This window comes from Toxotes jaculatrix, chromosome 8, assembly GCF_017976425.1.
Source record: "Toxotes jaculatrix isolate fToxJac2 chromosome 8, fToxJac2.pri, whole genome shotgun sequence".
NCBI lineage: Eukaryota > Metazoa > Chordata > Actinopteri > Toxotidae > Toxotes > Toxotes jaculatrix.
The window spans coordinates 4,622,425-4,647,053 of NC_054401.1; the positions used below are offsets into that span (position 1 = coordinate 4,622,425).

General features: G+C 40.6%; 1 protein-coding gene across 1 annotated transcript in view; it reads left to right on the forward strand.

The window, feature by feature from the left end:
• syngap1b (synaptic Ras GTPase activating protein 1b) overlaps positions 1 to 24,629 on the forward strand; it is an 87,138-nt gene that overhangs the window by 59,062 nt on the left and 3,447 nt on the right. Inside the window, exons 7-20 of the mRNA XM_041044609.1 lie at positions 1,024 to 1,263; positions 2,398 to 2,733; positions 2,869 to 3,013; positions 3,926 to 4,070; positions 4,229 to 4,465; positions 4,630 to 4,831; positions 5,259 to 5,461; positions 6,079 to 6,280; positions 6,658 to 7,251; positions 7,595 to 8,029; positions 8,407 to 8,580; positions 8,963 to 9,174; positions 14,550 to 14,622; positions 20,290 to 20,351. Coding sequence (XP_040900543.1) covers positions 1,024 to 1,263; positions 2,398 to 2,733; positions 2,869 to 3,013; positions 3,926 to 4,070; positions 4,229 to 4,465; positions 4,630 to 4,831; positions 5,259 to 5,461; positions 6,079 to 6,280; positions 6,658 to 7,251; positions 7,595 to 8,029; positions 8,407 to 8,580; positions 8,963 to 9,174; positions 14,550 to 14,622; positions 20,290 to 20,351 — 3,260 coding nt within the window. The remainder of the gene's footprint in view (positions 1 to 1,023; positions 1,264 to 2,397; positions 2,734 to 2,868; positions 3,014 to 3,925; positions 4,071 to 4,228; positions 4,466 to 4,629; positions 4,832 to 5,258; positions 5,462 to 6,078; positions 6,281 to 6,657; positions 7,252 to 7,594; positions 8,030 to 8,406; positions 8,581 to 8,962; positions 9,175 to 14,549; positions 14,623 to 20,289; positions 20,352 to 24,629) is intronic.

Genomic DNA, 24,629 nt, shown 5'->3' on the forward strand with positions numbered 1-24,629 from the left:
ACTTACTGCAGAGACATGGAGTCCTCGTGAGCCTTTTAAATCCCTCTTTGAGCTTTGATTGTTTGGTTTTTCAAAAGCAGAGCAGCCACTCCACCCCGCTTTATTGTTATATTAGTTTTTCGATAAAGGAATCGAGATAAGACAGAAACTAGGGAAGATGTAACATGAAATCAAGGCAGAGGACTCGAGCCCATGCTGATGTTTGATGCACTGTATGTGCACTAGCAAACTGAGCTACCAGATGCCCAGCACATTCAAACTCAGAGGTCTGGAATTAATTATGTCTCATGTTTGGCGCTGGTTATCAAAGAGCATACAAATGGAGAACTTAAGAACCGTGGATCTCGCTGATGTTCACGTATTGAGCTGTCTAAATTAGGACTTAAATAGTCTAAAGAAAACAGGGGGGTAACAACAATGGCATTTCAGCCCAGTTGAAATGACTCAGCCCCCGTTGACTGAAACATCACTCTGCAATCAGCACGGCACTCTCTTCTCCCCTGGGGGATGTCAAATATAGCTTGGATTTTGTGATCATGATTAGGAAGTGTAGCCGTCCACAGAAACATTACCACCATTGTTTGTCCCCTGTCTTTGTGGCACACGTGCTTTGTGTCATTCGTCTGTTTGTATGTTTAAGTGGTTTACTTTTTTTCAGCCAGTTCAGACAACCTTCCTACTCTTACCCTTCATTTTTTCTTATCTTTCCTTTGTGTGTCTCTGTCATGCTGGCTTCTGTCTCTGTACTGGAGTCCAGAGTTGATAGCAGTTTATCAAGCGCAGCCTACAATTCACAGTAGATCAACCACCATGTCACCAGCCATTTCTTTCCTGTCATTGACTCTGTTCTCCTGCAGGCTGACCTGCTGTCGCCCCTTATTCACACACGCTGTCTCTGCTTCCATATCTTCTCTCTTCGCCGTTTTCCCCTGCATCACATCTTCTCCTCTCTGTAAAGCTTTTTTAATGACTCTGTTATTAGATGCACTTGACCTTATTTGACCTGACTTCATCTCCACGCAGGACAACAGCCGGAGGGTGGACAATGTGCTCAAACTGTGGATCATCGAGGCCCGCGAGCTTCCAGCCAAGAAACGCTACTACTGCGAACTTTGTCTGGACGACATGCTGTACGCACGTACCACCAGCAAGCCCCGCACCGACACCGTTTTCTGGGGCGAGCACTTTGAATTCAACAACCTTCCAGCCGTACGCAACCTACGCCTTCATCTATACAAGGAGACGGACAAGAAGAGACGCAAGGTGACAAAGAGATCTGCAAGTGGCTAGTTTGTTAAGCTAAGCTAAGCTAAAACAAACCAAATATGACTGCACTGTCATATTTGGTTTGTTTTAGCTTCTTGTCCCTTCAAGCTGCATTATGACTTTATGGGAATAAAACTACCCACTCAGATATATCAACAAGGGCTCTTTAAAGTGTCTATAATCAGTATTTTAAAGACCCAGCTATTCCCCTCTGAAGTTGGTAGAGACCCAAAAGAGTGAATATTGGACTTACATTCACCAGGTGGCCGGAAACATGACTCCAAATGAATGATAATGCTGCCTCATAACAAACAAGCTCAACTTTGTTATACTACTGCTTCCCCAAAGTGCCCCAAAAAATCAATTATTGAAGGTATAAAGCTGCACTGTGATTTTATGGGAATAAATCACATCATCAATAAATAATACTCAAACACTCAAATATTTCTAAGGGTGAATTTTGAAGTTAGAAGTAGAAATCCTTCATCAACCCTGAAACCACCCCCTGCTCTTCCGACAATCGCACAGCAGAAATAAGCAATTTCACTTATTAGACCAATCAGTTCAACAACGGCAAAGAGATGAGGGCGTATACTGAGTGGCAGTAACATTAAAACCAAACAGTTATGGCTATGCAACATCCATAGAGTTATCAAACAGCAGTGAGTCTGTCCGAACAAGGTACCGGCTCAAAAGAGAAAGAAGAGACAGAATCAATCATAATAATTGTTTCGTTATTACTGAGTGACCTGAAGCAGATGCACACTATGCACAGTAATTGATTAGATAGATCAACAAGCCTATAAACCTCCTGCAGATACATTTTGTGTTTGTCCCTTTAAGTTTTTAATTTTTTAAAAATAAATTCTAGAAGCAAGAAAATGAATAGTGAGTCACAACTATGATCATTTTTATTCTCGGTTCAGTACAAGAGTAGCACCACCAACAACAACTCGTTTCTAGCTTCAAACAACACTCCAGGGATCCAGTGTTAGTCTTACATCTCATTATTAATTCAGTGCTGAGGCTTTAAATGAACTTTTTTTTGACATTCAGACGATTTTTGTCAAATACAATTCTTTGACACATGCTTATCACAATATCTACTTTCCCCCCCCCCCCCCCTCTAAGGAAAAGAGCACATACTTAGGACTTGTAAGCATCCCCATCTCAAGCATCACTGGACGTCAGTTTGTGGAGCAGTGGTACCCGGTCATCCAGCCCAGCGTCCTCACCAAGGGAGCTGGTGTCGGAGGGGGGAAGATCATCAACGCATCCCTTCGCCTCAAATCCCGCTTCCAGACCATGAACATCCTGCCCATGGAGCTGTACAAGGAGTTTGCAGAGTATGTCACCAATAACTACCGCACCCTGTGTGCCGTGCTGGAGCCTGTGCTGAGTGTCAAGAGCAAAGAGGAAGTGGCCTGTGCACTGGTGCATATACTGCAGAGCACAGGAAAAGCTAAGGTACTGGACACTGATTCCTCTGACCTTTTCAAATGTGCAAATATGTCAAACTGATCTAAAACAAAGCTTTTTTTTTTTTTTCTGTGCTCGCCATCTAAAAATCCAGAGCAGTAACCGTGTTTTTCTTTTCTCCAGGATTTCCTTTCCGACATGGCGATGTGCGAGGTAGACAGATTCATCGACCGAGAACACCTTATCTTCAGAGAGAACACTCTGGCCACCAAAGCCATAGAAGAGTACCTCAAACTGATTGGACATAAGTACCTCAAGGATGCTATAGGTGAGTCAGAACAGTGAGGTTCTTGATGTTTGACTTTATTACTCAGTGACCTGAAGCAGCTGTAATCTATGCACAACAAATTCTAATTAATTTCAAATTCAGGAGGTGAACTTTTGGTAGTTTTGAAATGACATGAAATCCTGCCTAAGACAATTTTACCCACTTTCTCTCAGCCTGCCTCGTTGTTTTTGCTTGAAGAGATAGTTTGGTTTGTTTGGGAATTTTTATTATTTTCCAACTTACCCAGAGTCAGACGTGTCTTTTTTTATACTTCAGCATGGAGTTTGATGACATATTGAATTATGTGATTATCCTAGCTCAGCACAAGTGCCTGATATCTTTGAAAATAAGAAGCAGCTCTCATAGGTAGAGGGAAGGGACAGGCTTAATATTTTGGTATGTGTTATCCCAGTCTTATGGATGAATGTTTTTACAAGTAAATTTAAAATCCTGCCAGTTACATACCAGTCTGGGGGCTACCATTTCCAGCACAATCCAATGTCTGCGGATACTTGCAGAAGTTAAAATGAATTGAGATTATCTCATTTTGTAAAATAACTGACTAAATAAATTCATAAATTATTCCTTTACTTTTTAACTTTTACTTTCTACAAACTTAGAGAATTAGTATGTGTATTTTTAGTTAATGGTGAGTCTTTTGTCTTGTAAATAAATCTGACTACAGTTACTAGAAGATTTTGCTCTCAAGCTAATTCATTTGGTGGCTAATTGAACTCCCGCCCAGGTTTGCCAGCTTTGTCTTGGTGTTTGCGACCATTATTCAAAATGGATCGTAATGGATTTCATTTTGTATTTTTGGTTGTTGCGGTTTCTTTCTGTATTAACAACACTGAACTGATTTTTGCAATAGCTCCTGCTGTTTAGCTGTTACTAATTAAATGTCATTTGTAGGGGAGTTCATAAGGGCCTTGTATGAGTCAGAGGAAAATTGTGAAGTGGACCCCATGAGAACACCACCCTCTGTACTCCCAGACCACCAAGCCAATCTCCGAATGTGCTGTGAACTGGCACTCTGCAAGATCGTTAACTCCCATTGGTGAGTTATAATAATAATAGTCCTCTGTATTGAGTGTGTTTATTCCTGTCTGCTATATTAAAGATATATGAGCCTTCAGATTCTTTCAATAGGGAAGTAGAGAAACTGTGAGTCTCCACAGTTTGTGTTTGATCCTAACGCGCAGTATTTCCCTTCAGTGTTTTCCCTCGAGAGCTAAAGGAAGTCTTTGCCTCCTGGAGAGTGCGCTGTGCTGAGAGGGGTCGGGAAGACATCGCTGACCGCCTCATCAGCGGTTCCCTCTTTCTACGCTTCCTGTGTCCCGCCATCATGTCCCCATCGCTCTTCAACCTCACCCAGGAATATCCAGACGAGCAGACATCACGAACACTCACCCTCATCGCTAAAGTAGTGCAAAACCTGGCAAACTTCTCCAAGTCAGTGTCATTCCATAACCCTAATCCAACAGAGATAATGACATTTAATGTGTTGCTCAATTGTTTTTTTTTCGGGGGGGGGGGTTATCTGTGACTTTCTCTTCTCTTTCACACCCCCCACCTGCTTATCTCCTTTTCGGCCTTCCTCTCCCTCCCACCTGCAGGTTTGGCAGTAAAGAGGAGTACATGTGTTTCATGAATGAGTTTTTAGAGATGGAGTGGGGCTCCATGCAGCAGTTCCTGTACGAGATCTCCAACCTGGACAGTGTCAGCAATGCAGGCGGCTTTGAAGGATACATCGACCTGGGCAGGGAGCTGTCTATACTCCACAGCCTCCTATGGGAGGTCATGGCTCAGCTCAGCAAGGTAAAAGCTTTTCACTGCTTTTGCATTTTAAAATACCAGTTTTCTGACAACTAAAGGCATTCTTCTATCAAAGCTGTTGCACTGAGTAGCAATATATTGTACAGGTTTTCATGTTTTTGTGTCCAACCCCTGAACATCACTCTAGGTTTTATTAACGTGCTGCCAAGCTAAATCAAACTCAGACTGGATGTATCACTGAAACATTGAATTTCAACAAAAATGTGTCACTGTTCTCTCACCTGAAACTTTTCGCTAAATGAGGCTGCAAGTCATTAATCAAACTTGAGCTGTCATTAACTTACAAGCACCAGGTGAGCGGAGGTGGATGTATGGCATTTAAATGAAACCTTTGCATTAGATAACAAGAACTAAATTATTTTATGAATCCGCTGCGAATCTCATTTTCTTTTTTTCCTTTTAACCACAGGATGCCATCATCAAGCTGGGACCTTTGCCTCGCCTCCTGAATGACATCAGTATGGCCTTGCGTAACCCACATCTCCAGAGGCAGCCCAGCCATCAGACAGACAGGGTCCAGGAGAGACAGACAGAAAGGCTGCTGACACGGCCGAGCTTCAACAGGGGCATCTCCTCCGAGTTTCAAAATCTGATGATGAGGGATCTTAATAGGTAGGCAATGTCTGTTATGATTACAACAGCTCCACCATCAGCATTTGGGATTTTTTTTGGGGGGGTCATTTCATCACCTACTGTCTGTTGTTTCAAATAACTGTGATGTCAAATGAAACTTTGATTGTTCTTTTCTGTGTTGTTTTTATGCAGTGGTGGTACTGAGCTTGGGTACAGTTTTGAGAGTCCTTGTATTTCAGTTTTACGTGACTTTATTCTTGAATTTCTCTTCATTTCAGAGGGAAATGTTGTATTTTTTAATCCTGCTGGAGTTACTAGTTTCTGAGATTTGACAAGAAAAAAACCTATGATTGAGGTTATAAATTACAACACCAACCTCGCGACTCCTTATGAAAACGCGGTGTGCACTTGAGCCTCTTTCCCACATTTCAAATGTCTATGAGTCATTATTAATTTACTTGTAATGGAGTATTTTATATTGCTGTAGTGTTACCTTTACTTTAGCAAAGGATCTGAATTATTCTCCTTTCACTGCTTTATATAGTTCTGGACCTGCTGCCTTTTGAAATATCATTAACCTGTTTTTGTGAAGACCGATCTTTGGGGCAGTAGCGTAGCTGCAGCTATTATTGGCCTTACTCACTGCTGTTCTCCAGCTCTATAGATATCACTCGCTTGCCTTCCCCTACCTCCACCGGAGGGGTCATGCCATCCCGCTCCCAGATGAGTTTTCAGGACCGTGACCACCCTCATCGAGCATCCTCCAAAGACATGTTTTATGTATCTCGCCCTCCCCTGGCCCGATCCAGCCCGGCCTACTGCACGAGCAGCTCGGACATCACTGAACCAGACCCTAAGGTGAGTTTTATCACACTGACTCGGGGAATCATCATCCCATCCACTAGGTCTATCTTTATCAAAGTGAGGTTAGTATGGCGTGCATGTTAGTCATACTGAATAGAATCTGCCATCGTGTGATCGGGGCTGTAGTATATCATGACATCTGCTTTTTTTCCACTGATTCACCACGCAACTCATCCTAGCGGTATTTCCTGGGAAATAATTGAGGCATTCCGATATCCAGGCCTCGCGGTAAAAACACCCCGCACCACCCTCACCCATATCATCCGTGGCCACCTAACATAACAAAATAAAATGGGGCACACTAGCCTCAAATATCCCTTATTATCTAGGTGCTCAGTGTCAATAAAAGCGTATCTATGATGGACCTCCAGGATTCCCGAATGAACAGCGTGTCTAACCTGCAGTCGGTGGACATGCTCAACTCCTCCCAGGCCTCCATCGCCGGCATGGGCAGCTTCGGAGGGCTGAGCAGCGGAGGCGGTGGCGGCCTGGGGTCGGGCCTGAGCAGCCAGCTGCGGGCCGGTGGGAGGTTGTCAGCTGGCTCTGGCGGCTCCAGCATGTCCGGCGGCCTTCGGCTGAGCCAGCTGAGCCAGATGGGCACCACCACCGACTCGCTATCCCAGCAGCAGCAACAGCAGGCCGCCGCCATGCGCTACCCGCTTTCCTTCCAGAATCCCCTCTTTCATCTGGCGACTGCTGATGGGCCTCAACAGCAACAGCTTCATCACCAGCACAGCCGGGCTCAACCCCCAGCACCCCTGCTCCTGGCCCCAGAGCCTGAGCCGTCTCACCAGACCTACATCCCACAGTTCGCCCATGGGGGGTTCTCTCGCAGTGAGGATCTGTCCACCCTCAGGACCAGGGACAGTCACCTGGGCCAACCCAGCATCATCCACTCACACAGCTACAGTGACGACTACAGCAGAGCCGACTATGGACGCAGGCAGATGTCCATGCATGTGCAGGTAAATGTGTGTTCTCTGTCTGCCTCGGTCTCTGTCTGAGGATTTTTATGTCTCTTTTGACTTGTTCAGATGAAATTAGTTTTAGGGCTTCAACAAGTGATTGTTTTCATTGACTGATTGATCGACTAATCAGTTGATTATTTCAGCTCTTGATTTTGAATGTTTGACTTTGTGAGCCTTCATAGTCATGGACCTGCTACTCAAACTGGACTTCCTGGATCATTTTTCAAAGTTTCAGTTGTACCTCAAGCAACATTCCTTCAAAGTTGCTTCATCTGCCCCCAGAACAAATTAAACAAGGAATTAAAATGCTAACTTATTATTTACTTGTTTTCTTTTTAAGGAAAATCTCCAACAGCAACAAATGATGGGCATGACCTCCCAGACAGGGACCTCCCACTCCTCCCTGGCCACCACGCCCCCCTCCACAGTCCAACCTGTGCGCCAGAGTTCTGTTGCCCCGCCTCCCACCCAGCGCGTCAAATCCCAGACCTCCCATCAGCTGTCCGTCAGTGCAGCTGCCGCTCCTGCTGCTCCGGCTAAAACACGGCCGCAGAGCGGGAATCTGCTCCAGTCACCAGAGTCTGGCTACGGCGGCAGGCAGCATGGGCCCCGGCAGCTGTCCGTCAAAGACAACACTGCCCCGGGCCTGCCCCACCAGCAGAGCTCTGTCAGGGAAAGCCAGAGTCCACAGGGAACCACCAGTCAGAGCACTCAACAGTCACCACAGCAACAGTCTCAGCAACAGCACCTTCTCAAACCCACCATGAGCAAACAGGTAACATCTGCACGCTTTCGATTTAGCTTCCTCTTTGTTCTTCTCTTTGGCACTCCAGTTCTTTCTGTTAGCATCTGTGCTCATGGCTATTTCTCAACATGTCTCAAGAAAGATTTCAGTTACTGTATATGGCTTTTAACTGTGTTTGCGTGCGGGTGTGTGTGTGTGTGTGTGTAGCTCACTGAGTTGAGCATGACACTGTCAGGATTAAGGGCTTGAGTCCCACCAGGGACCCGCCACGCTCAAAATATATGAACTCGTGCAACTCTGAGGCGCTTTGGATAAAAGCCTATACAATAATCGCTTGTTATGAAACTGGCTTTCATCCACTTAAGAACTCATGTTCTCATATTCAGTATGCTGGCCTTTCTTTCTAGGGGTCCCAGTCTCCATCCACCCTCAATCCCCCGACCCCAGCCAATGAGCGAACTGTGGCCTGGGTGTCCAACATGCCTCATCTGTCAGCTGACATTGAAAGTTCGCGGATTGACCGTGAAGATTTCAAACTGAAGGAGTACTCAAAGAGCATGGATGAGTCACGCATGGACAGGGTACGTATCCATTTTTAAGTTTCAGAACCGCCCTTTAAAAAGAAAAACATTTTATCAATTTAGTCAAACGCAGGAACATTGAGTCATGTCTATCACTGCTGAGCAGATGGCACTTAGATCGGGTCTTAACATAGACGTCCAGAGGTCTCAAATAGTGTGGGAAACAACAGCTATCAGCCAAGCGTTCATAAATCTATTGCAGTTTTTGGTATATTCACCGGAGCTCAGCTCTGTTTTCTTTTTTGCAGTTTGTATGAATATTCATAGAAACTAAATCCACCATCCACTCTGGCCACTACTCCCACTGAGAAATCAAGGCTTGTAAAAATGAACCCAGTGTAAACATCTCTAATTCTGTATTCTCTCTGTGTCTCTGCCTCAGGTACGGGAGTACGAGGAGGAGATCAACTCCCTGAAGGAGCGTCTGATGATGTCCCACAAAAAGCTGGAGGAGTACGAGCGGAGGCTCCTCACGCAGGAGCAGCAGACCAATAAGATCCTCCTACAGTACCAGAATCGACTCGAGGACAGTGAGCGGAGGCTACGGCAACAGCAACTGGAGAAAGACTCCCAAATTAAAGGAATAATTAGCAGGTAAATGGAGGCTGGTGTTGGGATGGAGGGCAAAAGACAGCTAAGACGTGTGGTCTTTTACAGGGAGGCCATGGGCGGGCCACACTGACTGAACAGAATACACAAGTTTATTTCCAAAATATGTGGAAATTAAGATTGCTAGAATTCATTAAAATGAATAATCAGACTTGGAAGCCGAAGTCCTCGGGTGACACAGTACAACTTTAGCGTATTGAATTCTATTTAACAACAGATACATGAAGCTGAATCAGTTATTTCCAAAAATACATATATTGCATATTGGAATAGAGCTGTATTTACCTGAGGTTGTTATCGTGCAAAGAATATTGCAGGGTAGGAGGTTGGTTTCAGTTTCATTAAGTACTACAGCCCTGGGAGGAAGGCAGGGAGCTGTATATTGAAAGCCAAAGTTGCAGACATGTAATGAGTGACAAATTAAATGAGAAACCACAATGCGGAGGACAGAGATCTATATCTTTTTTTTTGATAAGCATGCAGGGCATGTTCTCTCGGCTGTTGGTTCTTTTCAGCTGCGTAAAGCTGGACAAAGGAGCCTTTGATTGTCCTCTGAGCTCTTGTAGCAAATCTGCTATCATAACCTTGTAACATGATTTACTTGTTATTCAAGAGCATCATATTTGGATGACTGTGGAGAACTCCAGCTGAGTCCTAATTTAATCGAGTGCTTGTGTGAAATCGTAATCGTGCAGTTTTTGAGTGCAGTCTTTAGTTTTTATTGATCAACCACAAAATTAAGTAGCTGATGGGAAAAGAGTGGAATATCGATTGTATCTCAGTTGCATTCAGGCACGAAAACCAAATGTTTGCTGTGTTGTGAGGATTTCTCGAGTTTGACTGCACGTTAGCAATGCTGCCCAAATTTAGTTTCATTTTATTTGTTTTTTTTTTTAAATTGTGGAAAGAGTTCAGTTAAAAGACTCTGAAAGGAAAAAGAGCACAATATTTTCTTGTTAACATCTTATATTAGTCTGTGGTCTGCAACTGAAGGGTGGATATCTGTGACAGAGAATATTGCCACTTCTAATCCACTCCAGGAAAGAAGACATGGAATGAAGACAGAGACAGTCCTGCTCCTCTTTTATGGGAAAACATCTTGAACGCCCTAGCCTTGTATATAAAACCATCATTAAACACCTTCCCATGTCCTTGTGCAGTTGCACTAATCATCAGCCATTTTTATGAAGACAGCTCTTGCTTTTAACTGGATCTCGGGGGGGCATTTGAGACGATTCCACTTAGCTTAATTTTCAGTTGACTCTCCCATGAGATTGCACTGTAAAAGCACAAGAGGAATTGAAAATTTGATAACTTCAGAAACATTTCTGCACTTTTTAAAGCAACTCAAAGCATTGTTCTGGACCTTCAGGCACAGGACTACGGAAGACCATGGTTTAATATTAGCTCTTCCATTTTAAATCAAGGTGAACCATGATCACTGACGGACTGCTGATGTATCTTTCTACGTAGTGAACATGGGGACCAAGACCTCCCTCCTTTTTTTTACACATATACGATGCTGTGGTGTAATATGAAGAGGGGAGAAAGTCACAGACAAAACTTCAATCAGTCTGTGAATGACGAAGAATCAAGCTTAAGGGCATGGAGGAAAAATGCCGCCTAAAAAAGAAAAACTTTTTCAGAGCACTTAACCACTGATTATTGAGTATGAGCTAAAAGCGAATACAGCAAATCTGCTTCACACATAAAGCATCTTGTGCGGGAAACTGAAATTTCCGAGGCTTACACTTGTAACTTGTGTGACTTTTGTCATTCGACCACACAAGGAAGAATTAAGTAGCAGATCTGGATGCTTCCGAGTCAATTTTACTCACAGTTCACTGAGCCAGAACATGTCATCGAATGCACTGCAAGACTTGTGCATCGTCTGGACACGTTTGAATTTTAAAGCAGACAAAAGCGATGCAGTGCAGAGAGTGTGGATGCCAAGAAATGTGGTCTCAGTCCATCATACTGAATTGATTGGACTTCAAAATCCGAAATGACAAGTGTAACCATAGCCTTATGGGTTGTTTTTTTTTTTTTTCATCTTAAATTGACTTTTATTTCAAATTTTCACATTCAGATCCATTATTTGGATGCAAATGCAAGCTCAGGTTCTGCAAAAAGGAGCAATCTTGAATTCATGGCTCCTGCGTTGGCTTGAAAAAATCTCTTTATCTGCAGAACAAAAAAAAGAAAAAAAACAAAACTTGGCGTTGTGTCTCAAGTTTCAGAGATTTTCTTTCAGAGAAGCCTTAATGTTCTGTGCATAAACTTTACTTTAAGCTCAGAGCAAATCCAATATCTGTCATTAGACCAGATACACTTTTTGTTTTCAACAATCTAATTTTAAACCAAAGCCAAACATTGAGTTGTAGGTCATATAGGTTCTATCCACTGAAAACACTGAGTCCACTTTACCTGTAGCACTTTTATCTATATTTTTCCATTAGTTGGCTACAGGCGCTCCTATTTTTTTTGTCAAAATATTTTAATGCATTTTGGTAATTAAAAATATGAATGAAACTATTTATATTCCCCAAGCTCTTTGCTGTGAACTGAACAACAGATTTACACTGAAGAGATGCAGTGAGTTTGCAGCAGGGGAAGAAAAAAAAAAAAAACTCAATGGTCTTAACTGTACCTGTCAAAGTAATAATCTATTTTTAACTATAATCCATAGCATATTAAAGTCTGTGATGCAAGAGCCATAACAATAATAATATATAAAATATATATGAATTCTACTGAGAGTGAGATTATAACTATTTTAACCTTGCAATAGCTAACTTTTTAGCAGGAGAAGCGCAATAATAGATACAATATGTCTACATGTGCTGTTTGTGCGAGTGCACATGCAGGACCCTGGTGAGGTATATTGTATGCATTTTGTGTACATAAAGAAACTTCTTAAAGTAACTTCCTGCCAAAATCTTCTACCAGGTGCCATCCACAGTATCTAAACAGAGAGAATAAAAGACCTGGAATACTGTAAAGTGCAAAATACCACAGAGACAACATGACAACAATGACGTGACTCTTTGACAACAGTATGTTCTGAAGTGTGTTCCTAAGTTCTCTACTTGTTTTTGGCTTATCTGTATGGTGTTTGTGAATTTATCTGCATTTTAAATGAAAGGCTGCATTGCATATTATTTATTAATTAAAGCGAAAAAGATTATCTTATATCTGTATGATTTTTGCTGTATATGCTTGGTATGACTTTGACCTGCAGTCCGTCATTGGTGGTGTCCAGTGACATGGTGATCAGAATAGTTGTTTAAGAGAGTTAGACAGTTCTGTCATTTAACTTATGCAGTTACAGTATGATTTAAATATTCTTCTTATTAAAAGGGCAACCATATTATTATTTTCTTTTTCCCTCTCCAGAGATATAGATAATATTCTGGTGTCAGTATATCTGCCTCTCTTTTGTAGCAAGAATATATTGATAGGCTGTATAGATTGTACTACGGCAAAACTTATGTTTAAATCTTGCAAATGAATTCATAGTGGTGATGAGTTTTGGCTTGATGTGTGTGTGATTGACATGGCTTGTAGCAACAGCCAAGGGTTTATACTCACTCCTTTTTTTTTTTTTTTTTTTTTTTACCGACCTGTGTCAAATAGTTGCAAATAGTTTGTTTAGTTTGTTTTAACCAGATGGGTGGGAGTCGCCCGCATCAACACCAATCAGATGCTGAAAGGTAAGTTTTCAGTCAAAGACATTCACTACGTTGGCATAAAAAAAAAAAGAGAAAGTATTTGCAGCTGCTATTTGACCCAGGTCTGTTTTTTTTATGTTGACTTTACATTAATTTCACATCCTATTTGACACCTTTGTCTCTTGCCTTTTTTCTCTGTAGCAAAATATTCAGACATTGTGACCTCATGTTGGTAGATACACACATTGTTTTGACTACATGTACGACTTGACCTCAACAAGCACACTACTTGAAGTACAACTGGATATAAAAAGCTTAACTTTTTTTTTTTCTTTGTAACATATCACCCACATGAATCATTGTCTGCCTTTTGAAGTCATGTCAGAATCTTAATGCTGTATACCCATGTTACATTCCATTGTTCTTTGGGACAGTGCTAATATTTCTGTCTGTGCTTATGACTGATTCTTTTTTTTTTCCTATTCTCTTCTTTTGTAAAAAAAAAAAAAAAAAAAAACTCTCAACACTGTACATTATTTATGGAATAAAACATCCAAACACTTATGTTTGAAACTTCACCTGTGGATTTTCGTTTTTTATTGTCAAACACGTGGCTTCTCTGTGTTCTGAATAAAACAATATGAATGTGCTGGGAAAATGGCCTTGAGCGACACAATATGGCTTGATTGTGGTTGTTTATTCTGAGAAATGGTGGCAATTAAATGTTCCCGTCAACTATTTGATTGGCTCAGTGGCTTAATGAACCCACGAGCCACAATCTTTCTGGTCATTTTACCAAGACAAATTGACGTACAGTTGTAAAGTCAGTCCTTTGTGCACTATTATCTGGGGACAGTATTCCAGCAAGCTTATTTCATGTCAACAAATTGCAAGGTTGTTCATTCTGCTGCGGGAAAATGTCAATGGAAAACCTTGTAAAACCTTTTTTTTTTTATTCGCACTAACTTCTATTTGGCTTTTATCACCACTGTTAACAATGCTCACAGTTTAGCCAGTTGGCTGTGTAACTGCAAGATAACCCTGTGTGAGAAATATCCTTGAATGACCCAATCTGGAGTAAATCCCTGGCACTTGGATAATCATGAGAGCTGGGAAACCTGCACTGTCCGCTGGCTCGTGAAAACTGCAGCAGTAAGCGCACTCATATCTGCGAGCGGAGTCTTTGAAATGATTAGTCAAAGGATTTTCCACCAGTGCCTTGGTCAGTCCATGTTACATAAGATGGGCAATTCCCTGGGGATGATCGGGATCTGTTACTGAACCATTCACTTCAGAAAAAACCGAGAGTAACTGTCCACAGTTGGCCGTAGTCGCACTTTGAAAACACCTTAAATTGGGGGGGAAAAAAAAGCTTTGATGAATCCCATTGGGGCGAGAAGCAAAAGAGGCTCCGCCGGTGAAAATTGGCAGTGTCTTATAAAGCTTTCTTTGGGTTCGTGCTGCTCACGTGGGCTTAAAAGAGCGAACTGCCCATCAGATTTGGGATTCAGATTTGAGATACAGTTAACCAGCATCTCATCACTGTGAGCTGTTGAGCCAGATGTTGGAGAAGCATCTGCTCAACTTCTTGTTAAGTATCATCTTGAATTCATAATACTCCCTCTCTTTCTGTCACCCCTCCCCCTCCCCCCATCCCCCCTCCCCTCTCTCTTTCTCTCTGCTTCCAAGACTCATGGCTGTGGAGGATGAGTTAAGGGGAGGAGCCATGATTGAGCCAAAAACCAGGATTTTCGCTGATCAGGTCTGTGAGACTGTTTCTTCTCTCGTCGAGTCCGTACAGTGGCCCGTGCTATCTTCTTTACCCTCTCTGCCTCTCTTTTTTCCCTGCTAGTGTTATGATTTTGTCTGCTGTGTGTATGTGGTCCCCCTAGTTGTCTTGCCCTGTCCCTGAGCTGTCCCTGTGTTTGGGTTTTGACTGCCATCTGTCTGCCGACATACCTGGGAGCTTTGGAGATCAAGAGTGTTGTTGTTGTTGTTGTTGTTTGCATTCCTCAGCTCAAGCTATCAAGATGTCTGACTCTAGCTGGGTTTGTGAGCATATCCGGGCCTGTGGTGATGTTGCCAGTTCTGTAGCTGTTTCTGTCACGTTTCTGCCGAGCATGTCGGGGTCAAATGTCCTGAAACCTGTTCCACACATGATGTAGAACCAGACTTGCACTCAGGTTATTGAACAGAGCCCCAAATCTGACCTTACCTGTATGCTGTGTGGTGGTGGTGGTGGTGATGGTGGTGGCGGTGGTGATGGTGCTGCTGTGTCTTCAGGAGCTTCTTTTCCTCAGCGCTCTTCATTTCATGTTCTCAACCTGCCCTTTTTCCTCATCCTGTCAAACTGAACTAGCCCACCTACAAGCATGAGTCATGCTGTAAACACAGTGTGTGCGTGTGAATGTGTGTGTATATATATATGAATTATATATATGATGATGAAGTAATGAGAACCTCTTTTTGTGTTTATGATTCTCACCAGCAATAGTGGAACAAGTACTCACATCTTTTACTTATCAGTAAAAGTATGAAAGTACTTAAAGTAAAAGTACTCATTAAACAGAATGGCCCATTTGAGGTTAATACATATTTTAGCATTGGATTATAGTTATTAATGTGTTAGTGTGTACATCATTTGCAGCTGGTGAAGGCGGGGCTAATTTTAATTTTTTTTGATACTGCTGATTAGCTTTGAATGCCCCCTCAGGGATCAATAAAGTCTTATCTTGACCTATGATGATAAATCATAATTTATTGTTAATCTGAAATGAAAAAGTAACCAGTTACCAAAGTTATCAAATAAATGCAGTGGAGTAAAGAGTAATATACTTGCTCTGGCGAACAGATGGAGCCTCGTATTCTTAGTCCGTATTTGTTTACATTTTAGCAAACTAGAGCCATTAAAAGTAAACAGAATTAAGTATTAGCTATTAGCATTATCCTTCATTGCTCCATCAGAATGATAAAAACTCCAATAGTGTAAATTTCACTGAATCAAAACATATTTCAATCATGTCTGTGTGTTCAAATTTAGTTATGACTCCTGGGAGTGTGGTGTAAACATAAAAAGTTCAGCTGCTGCTAATGTTACATGATTAGAACCACACCGTTCATTGCATTTAAGCTGCTGTTCAGGCTATTTCGAATCTAAATGCATTCTGAATATGGAATAAAACATACAGGAGTTCTACCCTACTGATGACGTGTGTGGGGTTTTCTCAGAAAATCCATTGCTGTGAATTCGTTTGACACTTTTAATGCTAATGCTTGCCTTCAAAAAAGCTCATTTCTTTGTCGGAGAGTTCAAACAGTAGCCCCACTTCAAATGCTCCTTCTCTCATTTGGTCATACTCATATGAATTTTCCTCAATTAATTGCATGAAAAATCAAAGAAAAGCCTCATGGTAGATTTCTAGTTACCTGTCAAAAGCAGCACTGAAGAGGGGAAAAAATAATAATAAAACATGTCAAGAGGAAAGAGCTGACAGAAGCCTGAGAGCATCACACTGATGCTCATTATTACAACTAATGTGACAATGATATATTCTGAGAAAGCCCCACAAGGCTGTACTTTAAGAAAAAAAAAACATAAATATATATTGTATTTAGTATTAATAATATGAGCACAAATCCTCAGTATTACAGGAAGTTATCAGGCTCTATGTTACCCGTGTAACCTGGGATCTAGGGCTGCAACTAATTAATTGAAAAATTTATTTTTCAGTAACTTCTTCAATTAATTGTTTGGCCTTTAAAACTTCAGAAAAAACAGTAAAGAACATGCGTCACAGTTTTATAGAAGTTTAAAGTGTTAGAGAGTTCAAATGATCTTTAGTTTACGTATGTAAGACAAAATCTGAGAACCCAAAATTCATTAAAACTTTGGCATTTTTTTATTTTAAAAAATGGCCTAAACTGTGAATCAGTTTTCAAAACAATGACAATTAGTTTTATCTCAGTCAGTTAATCAATTAATCGGCAAATGGTAGACAATCCACTGTGTGTTTTCCACTTTGTGCCAGATGGATAAAGTTTGCACTTTGCAGCGTAGGACGATGAAGTAAGCGCCATAAAAGTGTAGGCACGGTGGAATTTTAGTTAATGCAGATTATAACAAACAAACAAAACCAAGAGAAACTCGCATTAAAAGAAAAAGATTCAGGACCTTTCGATGCCCTGTGAATCATGTTGACTCACTGATCATTGTCAGGAAAAAAGGTGTTGCACGTTCTTTTTCAGGCTCTGAACATATTTGAGCAGACGCAGTATTATTATTCTGTTTTAAAGAGATTAAATGTCTCAGGAATAATGTTTGGTACAATGGTGTAGGACGGCAGAGCACTACTGTTACACAGTCATTTTGTGATGAGCCTATTCTTTTGTATTTATATTATTTCCTGTTGCTAAAAAAACATAAGCTCTAAATCTTAGCTTCTGATTTAGAGCTGTGAATGTTGAAATTTAAATTTACACATGCGTATTCACAAAAAGAACTAAAAACGTTTGCCTATAAATCAGTCTGCAACTGTCATATTCCAAATTCAAATCATGCCCCAGACATCATTTTTAATTACTATGTAGAAAATCAGATTTGATTTCCCTTCACAAGCTTTTTTCTTTTGTTTTGGAAGCAAGTTGATTCATATTCTTTCAAACCAACGCTGTGAAATAATGTTTTGTATTTACGCACCATCTAAGTCATGAATTAAGCTGATGGATGAGGCTGAGTAGACCTACATGCTTTTACACTTGGCAGTGCATCTATGATTGAATTACATTGAATGATTACATTGAATTGCCAGTACTTAACTCTATACGTCTTCTGTTAAAATAATCAATTGGAGGTGAAGACAAGTTCATTAATCTTAGTGTCAATGGAAAAAAAAGAAACTTTCTGTTTTTAGAACCAAAAAAATAGATTGTTTAACAGTCTTGTAAGAGCATTAAAGGGTTACATCAGTCTACCAATCTACAATTTAAGCTTCACTACCGCCTTGACAAAAAATGTTTATTGGATTACAGGAGAGCAAACAGCAACCTTCTTAACATTCAAACTGTGCTGGAGGTGATGTGCAAGCTGCAGGGCACCTTTAGTGTGGTGTTTGAAGGAGGAGTGTACGTCTGAATTTCCGGAGTCCTCAATACCAAGAGACCAAACTACAGAAAATGAAAGCCAGGAGAAGGTTTTATCAAGTTATATGCCTTATGTGCTGCCAACTTGTAAAATTATTTTGCCTCTAATTAAGATATCGCGATATTTCAGCCTGGAGTCTCTCTCTGACTCAGACAAACTTTAAACATCCTAAACTTAAAGCATACATTCGATTGCACAGGTGTTTGGGTTGTTCTGCCATATAAAGGGCTACAAACAGATGCACAGGAGCAAATGTAATGAGATAAGGAAAATACTTGTTTGCTGAAATGCTCCTTTAATCTATATGTCGCTGATTGTGTTCGAAGCTAAACTAGCCGGTGCTTTGAGTGAGAATTTATGTGGGGCTCTTTCATCAGGAATCACTGGTTCATTTGTATTTTAGCTTCAGGCTCTTGTTTCATCACCACTGCACCTAAGTCAAGCAGACAGTTCGGTCCAGTGCGTGATGACACTCAACTTTAATGGGTGAGGCCGCACGCTGCAGCTGAGAGAGGGAAAGGTAAATTAATAGAGAGTGAGAGAGAGGAGAGGCATGAGGCCATTGTTTCCTGGGGCCACTGCTACCAACTTTCAAAACAACACCCCACACTTAATTAGGCCTCACATAATAACACAGGTGCAGGATGCCAAAATCCTTCCCACAGCAGTATCCTGATACCTCCAAAATAAACATACACTGCAGAAAGCGGATGACTTGCATCGAGATATTTTGAGATTTCAGAACTGCCGTTAAGGACCTGTATGCTTTAGTATGTATTGTTTAAGTAACTGAACTGCAGCAATTGATGATACTTGTAATAACTGCTAATTAAGGCAACAGGGCATCTGCTATGCATTTTGTCCTTTTCCATTTTTATCAGTGAGGGTAGGCTAAATAACAGAAACACCTTCCTGTATAATGCAATAAAGTTCAACCACACCACAAACTAAAAAAACTTGTTAAATATGAATAAATTCATGTACTTAATAATTAATTGTAGTATATTTTGGCCCTACTGGTTTTCCATCATCCTTCAACTGGTATGACCATGAAAATTGTATTAAAGTGCATTCTAAGGTCTTAAAAGTTAACTTAAATTCAATTTGCTGAACACTGCAGAAACCCTGTGTGAAAACCTGGGAGCAAAATGTCCTGGAAAAAAAAGGTTGAAAATATAATGAAACGTGTTAATCCAATAAATTACATCAAATCATTACAGTGACAAATGAAGGGTTGTAATATATTTTATTGGACGCAACAACCTTGACAAATAATTTATTAAATTCAGTAGATACATGAGTATTGAAGGGCGTCTTTTTAAGCAATCAGTGCCAGTTTGTTTATGTTATGTTATTTTATTTTATTTTATTTTATTTATAAAGATATTTTAGTAAACTTTCTCCAGTATCTGGCAGTTACTGCACATTATCTGTCAGTTTTTAAGCATTTAACAGTTGAATTGATCTGTTGTAGAGCTTCCCGAGCATGTAGTTGCACTAATATTATCAGTGTTTCATTCATGATTCAAGATTTAATCACATTCTTCTATCTGTATGCATCGCTGCAGCTTCTTGATTGTCGATCATTTCTGAGTGAATGTGAGGTGGTGTGTGTGTGTTCTCAAAGAAAAATCCTACTCTCTGCTGTTCCTCTGTGTCTTTCTGGATATCGTGTGTTGATATCGTAAATACGATTCTGGTTTTTCCAAGCGTGTATATATTTATCTCTGTAGAGTAGATGATTGCATGTTTGATATAAGCATGTCCTTTACACTGTCTTTTTACCTCTCTGAAGCAGGACACATGCAAGATTGGCTTTCCAAAGTCTAGTGGATTAATTAATCAGCTGCTTTCAGATGCAGATGTCGTCTGGCGTGCACGATCTAACTCCTTTTTCTTTCTTGTTCTATTAGCATGATTTCTGTCAATGACACACAGCATGGCACGCTGCTTTAACGCTTTAAGGCTGTTGGGTTGTCTGATAATGTTGTGCGTGTATGGTTGCCGTTATGTACACGTATGTAAATGTGCGTTAGTGAGCCTTTTTGTGTATATTTATGTCCTTGTTTTCTGTTCACTTTTTGTTGTGCATTGTGTATGTACTGTTGTTGGGTGGCTGTTGTTTTTCCTCAACCCTCACCGCCCTTCTGAATCCCGCCCACTGCACACGAGCCTTCCCTCCTCCTTTTGCTGTCAGATTCCTCCTCCTGCCTCCTGCTTTCAACCCTCCTCTCCTCTCCTCTCCTCTCCTTTCCTCCTATGTTGATGAGATACGGTGATTTCTCTTAGGGGAGGCGTCAGTCCATCCTAGTGCAGCCCCGTCTCGCGCCTGTCCCACCCCGAGTACCCAGGTAATAAACAAACTGGCAAACTCTCACTCTCCATCCATAACCTACTGCCTTTTTTTCCACTTCTACTGTTCTCTATGTGCGTCCCTGTCCATATGCAGCACCCTGTGAGTTCACTGCAAACCAACACACTGACAGGCCCACGTTACTTTTCCATTAATCTTTCACAAAAAAGAGGTCTGTCGTAGAACGCTTGGACAGAGGTTACTCATGGTTCTGAGGGGCATACGTCAGTGTCGGAAGAGTGACAACAAAACATTTCGGTGATTTAAAGCTGCACTAAGCAACTTGGCAGCGAGACGTGTTCATCTGAAATACGTCTGTAGTCTGTAGTACCCATAAATCATGTAATGCAATATCAGGAAACTGTACGCAGGGCCAACCTGTTTTACAACTGTGTACAAGAGAGAAAGAAATTTTTTTGTGGGCGAATAAAAGTTCAGATTATATATTCTGAACAAAGGGCATTTTCACTTCACACAAAAGTTATCCTTTATCAGACAGTGTTAAGTTAGTAAGCAAAGACCCACTAAAGGTGATGGCATGAGGAGAGTTGGAATAATTTCAGAAATAAAAGCCATTAATCTTCCTGTATACGTGACTGTCAGTAAGACTTTGGGTGGCAAACTGACCAGGAAATTATAAACTCGTGGATATAAACCTATTGTACCATTAACATCTCCCACTATCTCAAACCCAATTAATTTTTTATGATTTTTTTTTTCTCTCGAGATTTTTGCTATCTTAGCTAACAGGGAAAATTTGCTTACAGCTTACTAAGCCTGGCTTCCTGTTTCCGCTGACATGATAAACTCACTCTGTTAGAAAAGGATGAGATTTGAAAAACACGTTTAAATTTGTATTGATGCTAAAGTTAGCAGGGATGGGATGTTTTTCCCAGTTGCAGCCCCGCTTTATGATTTAGGCTGAAAAGATTTTTTTTTTTTTTTTTTTACAAAGACTATTTTATAATGCACTCCTCTCTGACAAATGACAAAAATGTGTAATTTATTCACAGTGCAGTGATTGGCATTGTGAGAAGTAAGCTTCCTTCTCCTCCACCACACAAAAAAAATTGACATTTTCTTTGTTTTGTCAGGCAGGAAGAGGTGGTAACCTGCTATGGTTTTATTGTCACCCTCACAACACTAAAGCGTGTCTTCCCGTATCCATTGGTAACTCTGGAAATATCCTATGACAAACCTCAGGAAGTTGATTTGAATCATTTGAGATGAATTAGGTTACTTTTTCACTTTATGTTGACAAATGTGCATATTACATGCCTTGGCAGAAATATACAGCAGTACTACAGTATTTCAGAGCTTTCTAATGTCTTTTCCAAATCTTTGTGTGTGACTGTTGCAGCCCTCTACAGATGAAAATACCACTGCTTATTCATACACACAGTGCAGTCATAAGCAGCAAACCACAGACATATATGCCAACATTATTATTCGCAAATGACTTTCAAGTCATATACGGAGACCTTCCTGTAGCTCTTTGCATTGGGCAGTTTGCTAAAATGCAGAGAGACAAATTAATTCATGGTTACCACTGATTTTTAAGGTCCGCTATTTTCAGATGTTGGCATTTGCAATTAGCAATTCAAGTAAAGCAAGGAATTAATTAATTAATTTATAGTTTCTAGATGTTATTTTTAAACAATTTTGAATGCAAAATTGTTATTTTCTGCCAAGCAACCGAGCAAAAAAAATCCAAATTAAAAGAGAATACACACAAACATATCTTATGGTTCCACAACCATAATTTTTAATAACTGCGTGAATTCTCTTTTATTGTAGATTTTTTTTTTCCTTTAATACACCATATTTTTTTACCACTGTGTTTACCTACACGCATGAACTTACATTTCCATTCAGTTTTTCATCCCTCCCAGCACGCCCTCAGATAAACAACGGGAATTATGGGAAATCTCCGTATCTGACCCAGTCCTTCCCCAAAGAACACTGATTAATGTGCACATGTTTTTTGTGTGTTTTCTGTGTCTTTAAGTGAGTCTGTGTCTCTGATATTTATCTGTTTGTGTATGTGTTTGGCACCTGAGCACACTATTTGGTTGAATGGTGGCATAGGCCAGTTGTCGTTGTGCGTCTGATGACGTGTGACATGTGTACTATGTTGTTTTTTTGTTTTCTTTTCTTTTTGCGTCAGAGTTAGGAGCTCTTCACCTGGCAAGCTCGTCACCATAAGTCTTACAGGGGTTCTTCTTACATTTTTAAATATAAATACTGATAAAACTAACACTTACAGCAGGTTTTCATTTCAAATGTGGAGATGAGAAAGATTTCGCAGTTTGCTCTAGATATCCAAACTGATTGGAGATTGGAGGAAATGGGTAAGAACCTGTGTGTACAATACTCTATCTGCATCATTTACTATACACCTAACATTTCAGTACTCCACCAAGTGTTTTGTGTTCCTGTCTCCAGTACTGCAATTTTTATTAGTATAAAAACACTCTCATACCAAGCTGTAAATTGAATGTACCAAGTAATCAAACACTACAGCCCACAGAGAGAGAAGCAAGTTTGGTAAGTTAAAAAAAAAAAAAAAGGATGTCAGTAAACATTTTGCCATGTCTTTGTTCAGCTGCTTGATCTCTGAGTTTAATAGACATGTGTAATGGTCTACACATGGATTTTAAACGACACTGTTGGTTGTGTTTGAGAGTAATAACACAAGTGTTAGTGGGGTCATGTTACTGGCATCCTGTAACTGTCTGTACCATAGTAGATAGCTGTTCATAGCACCAGTTAGCAGCTGAAAAAATGTTTTCATTCATTTTGGTTCTGATTGAGAAGAGAAAAGGCCTGCTAATTCACATCAAATTTTGGGGTAACTTTTTTTTTCTTTATTCTTTTCACTTTTTCTTTAAGTGAAGTGGGAACACCTTCCACTCACAATGGACACACCCATCAAATACAGTTTATCCAGTGACAATTTGCTTTTGATTCATTTTCTCTACTGGATGCAGACCAAACTATCTCTCCCCCTTCCTGTCTTTCCCCTCTACAGCACTTCATTCCATTCATGTTACAGTATCTCATACTTCATATATTTAAGCGTTGAAGTGGTATTTTATGGCGTTTATATTTTCCAGTGTTTGAACACTGGAAAGAACAAAGTTACCGCACATACTTCCAGTGTCTTTTAGATGGCTCTGCACTCGTTTTACAGTTTCAGTGAAACTCAGTCTCAGTGATTATGTCTAGACACCACACAGCAAATGTGCCAGGCAAGATAAATCAAGTGCAATCATTTCAAGAGGTTTCTACCCAGCTCTGATGGTAAAACTGTGAATTCAGCTTTCAGAATTCTTCTTTATTCAAACCGTCTTGCAGTAGCTCTCGGATACATTAAGCACCAGCATGAATAGAGTCCTCATAGTTGTCTATTGGCACAATAACCCAATTGTTTTCTCTTCCCACTGCTCCTACACAGACGTCAGTGAACAGGACTGGGAGTGAAGGCTTGCAAACAGACCTTGATATATACTAATAATGAAACTAGCATTTGCATTGCTGTTATTCTGCGCCAATGTAGGTAAGAAAAGATGGCAAAACCAAACTTTGGCTTAATCACCAATCGAAAGCTCCAACCCAGGATGTGCACCCATGCAGCAGCTCATTGCTACATGATCAGTGGGTTTGGGTTTGACTTTTTCACTGGTGAATTTGACAGAGGTTTGGATTTCATGCCAGGCTATAGGATGCACCTTTATCTTGCTTTATAAATTTGGTGCTGAGCGCTATGTGGCTGGACTCTAATGCATGTTTTTAGTCACAAGCTGATGCTACATTATGTGCTGTTAAGATGTTTTTAAAGCTATAAAAGTAGAGTTTTCCATCGTCTTTAGCTCACGGTATTTTCAGCTACTCAAGCACGCACATTTACATAGAAACTTATCGTCATGATTGAGCATATTTTGTACTCAATGGCAAAGAATGACTCACTTGACTTCCTGACTTTTCCTGACATCTGTCACCCAACAAACACCCCTTGCTTCTCATCCCAAGAGGATCAGGACGCTTTTACCTCAAGAATTTTAATTCCTCCTTCATCCCTTCTTTCCCTGTGTCCCCTTTCCTGTGCTGCCATTTTTATTGGTGTACGTCATGCATCAACTTCGTAACTCATTTGGCTCTCTCTCTCCTCTCTCTGTCTCTCCTTCTTTCTGTGTGGTTCTTCCAATCCCTTATCACTTGTCTGTTATTTTCTAATTCCTCCTTCCTTTGCTTCTGCCATTGCTTTTACATGTTC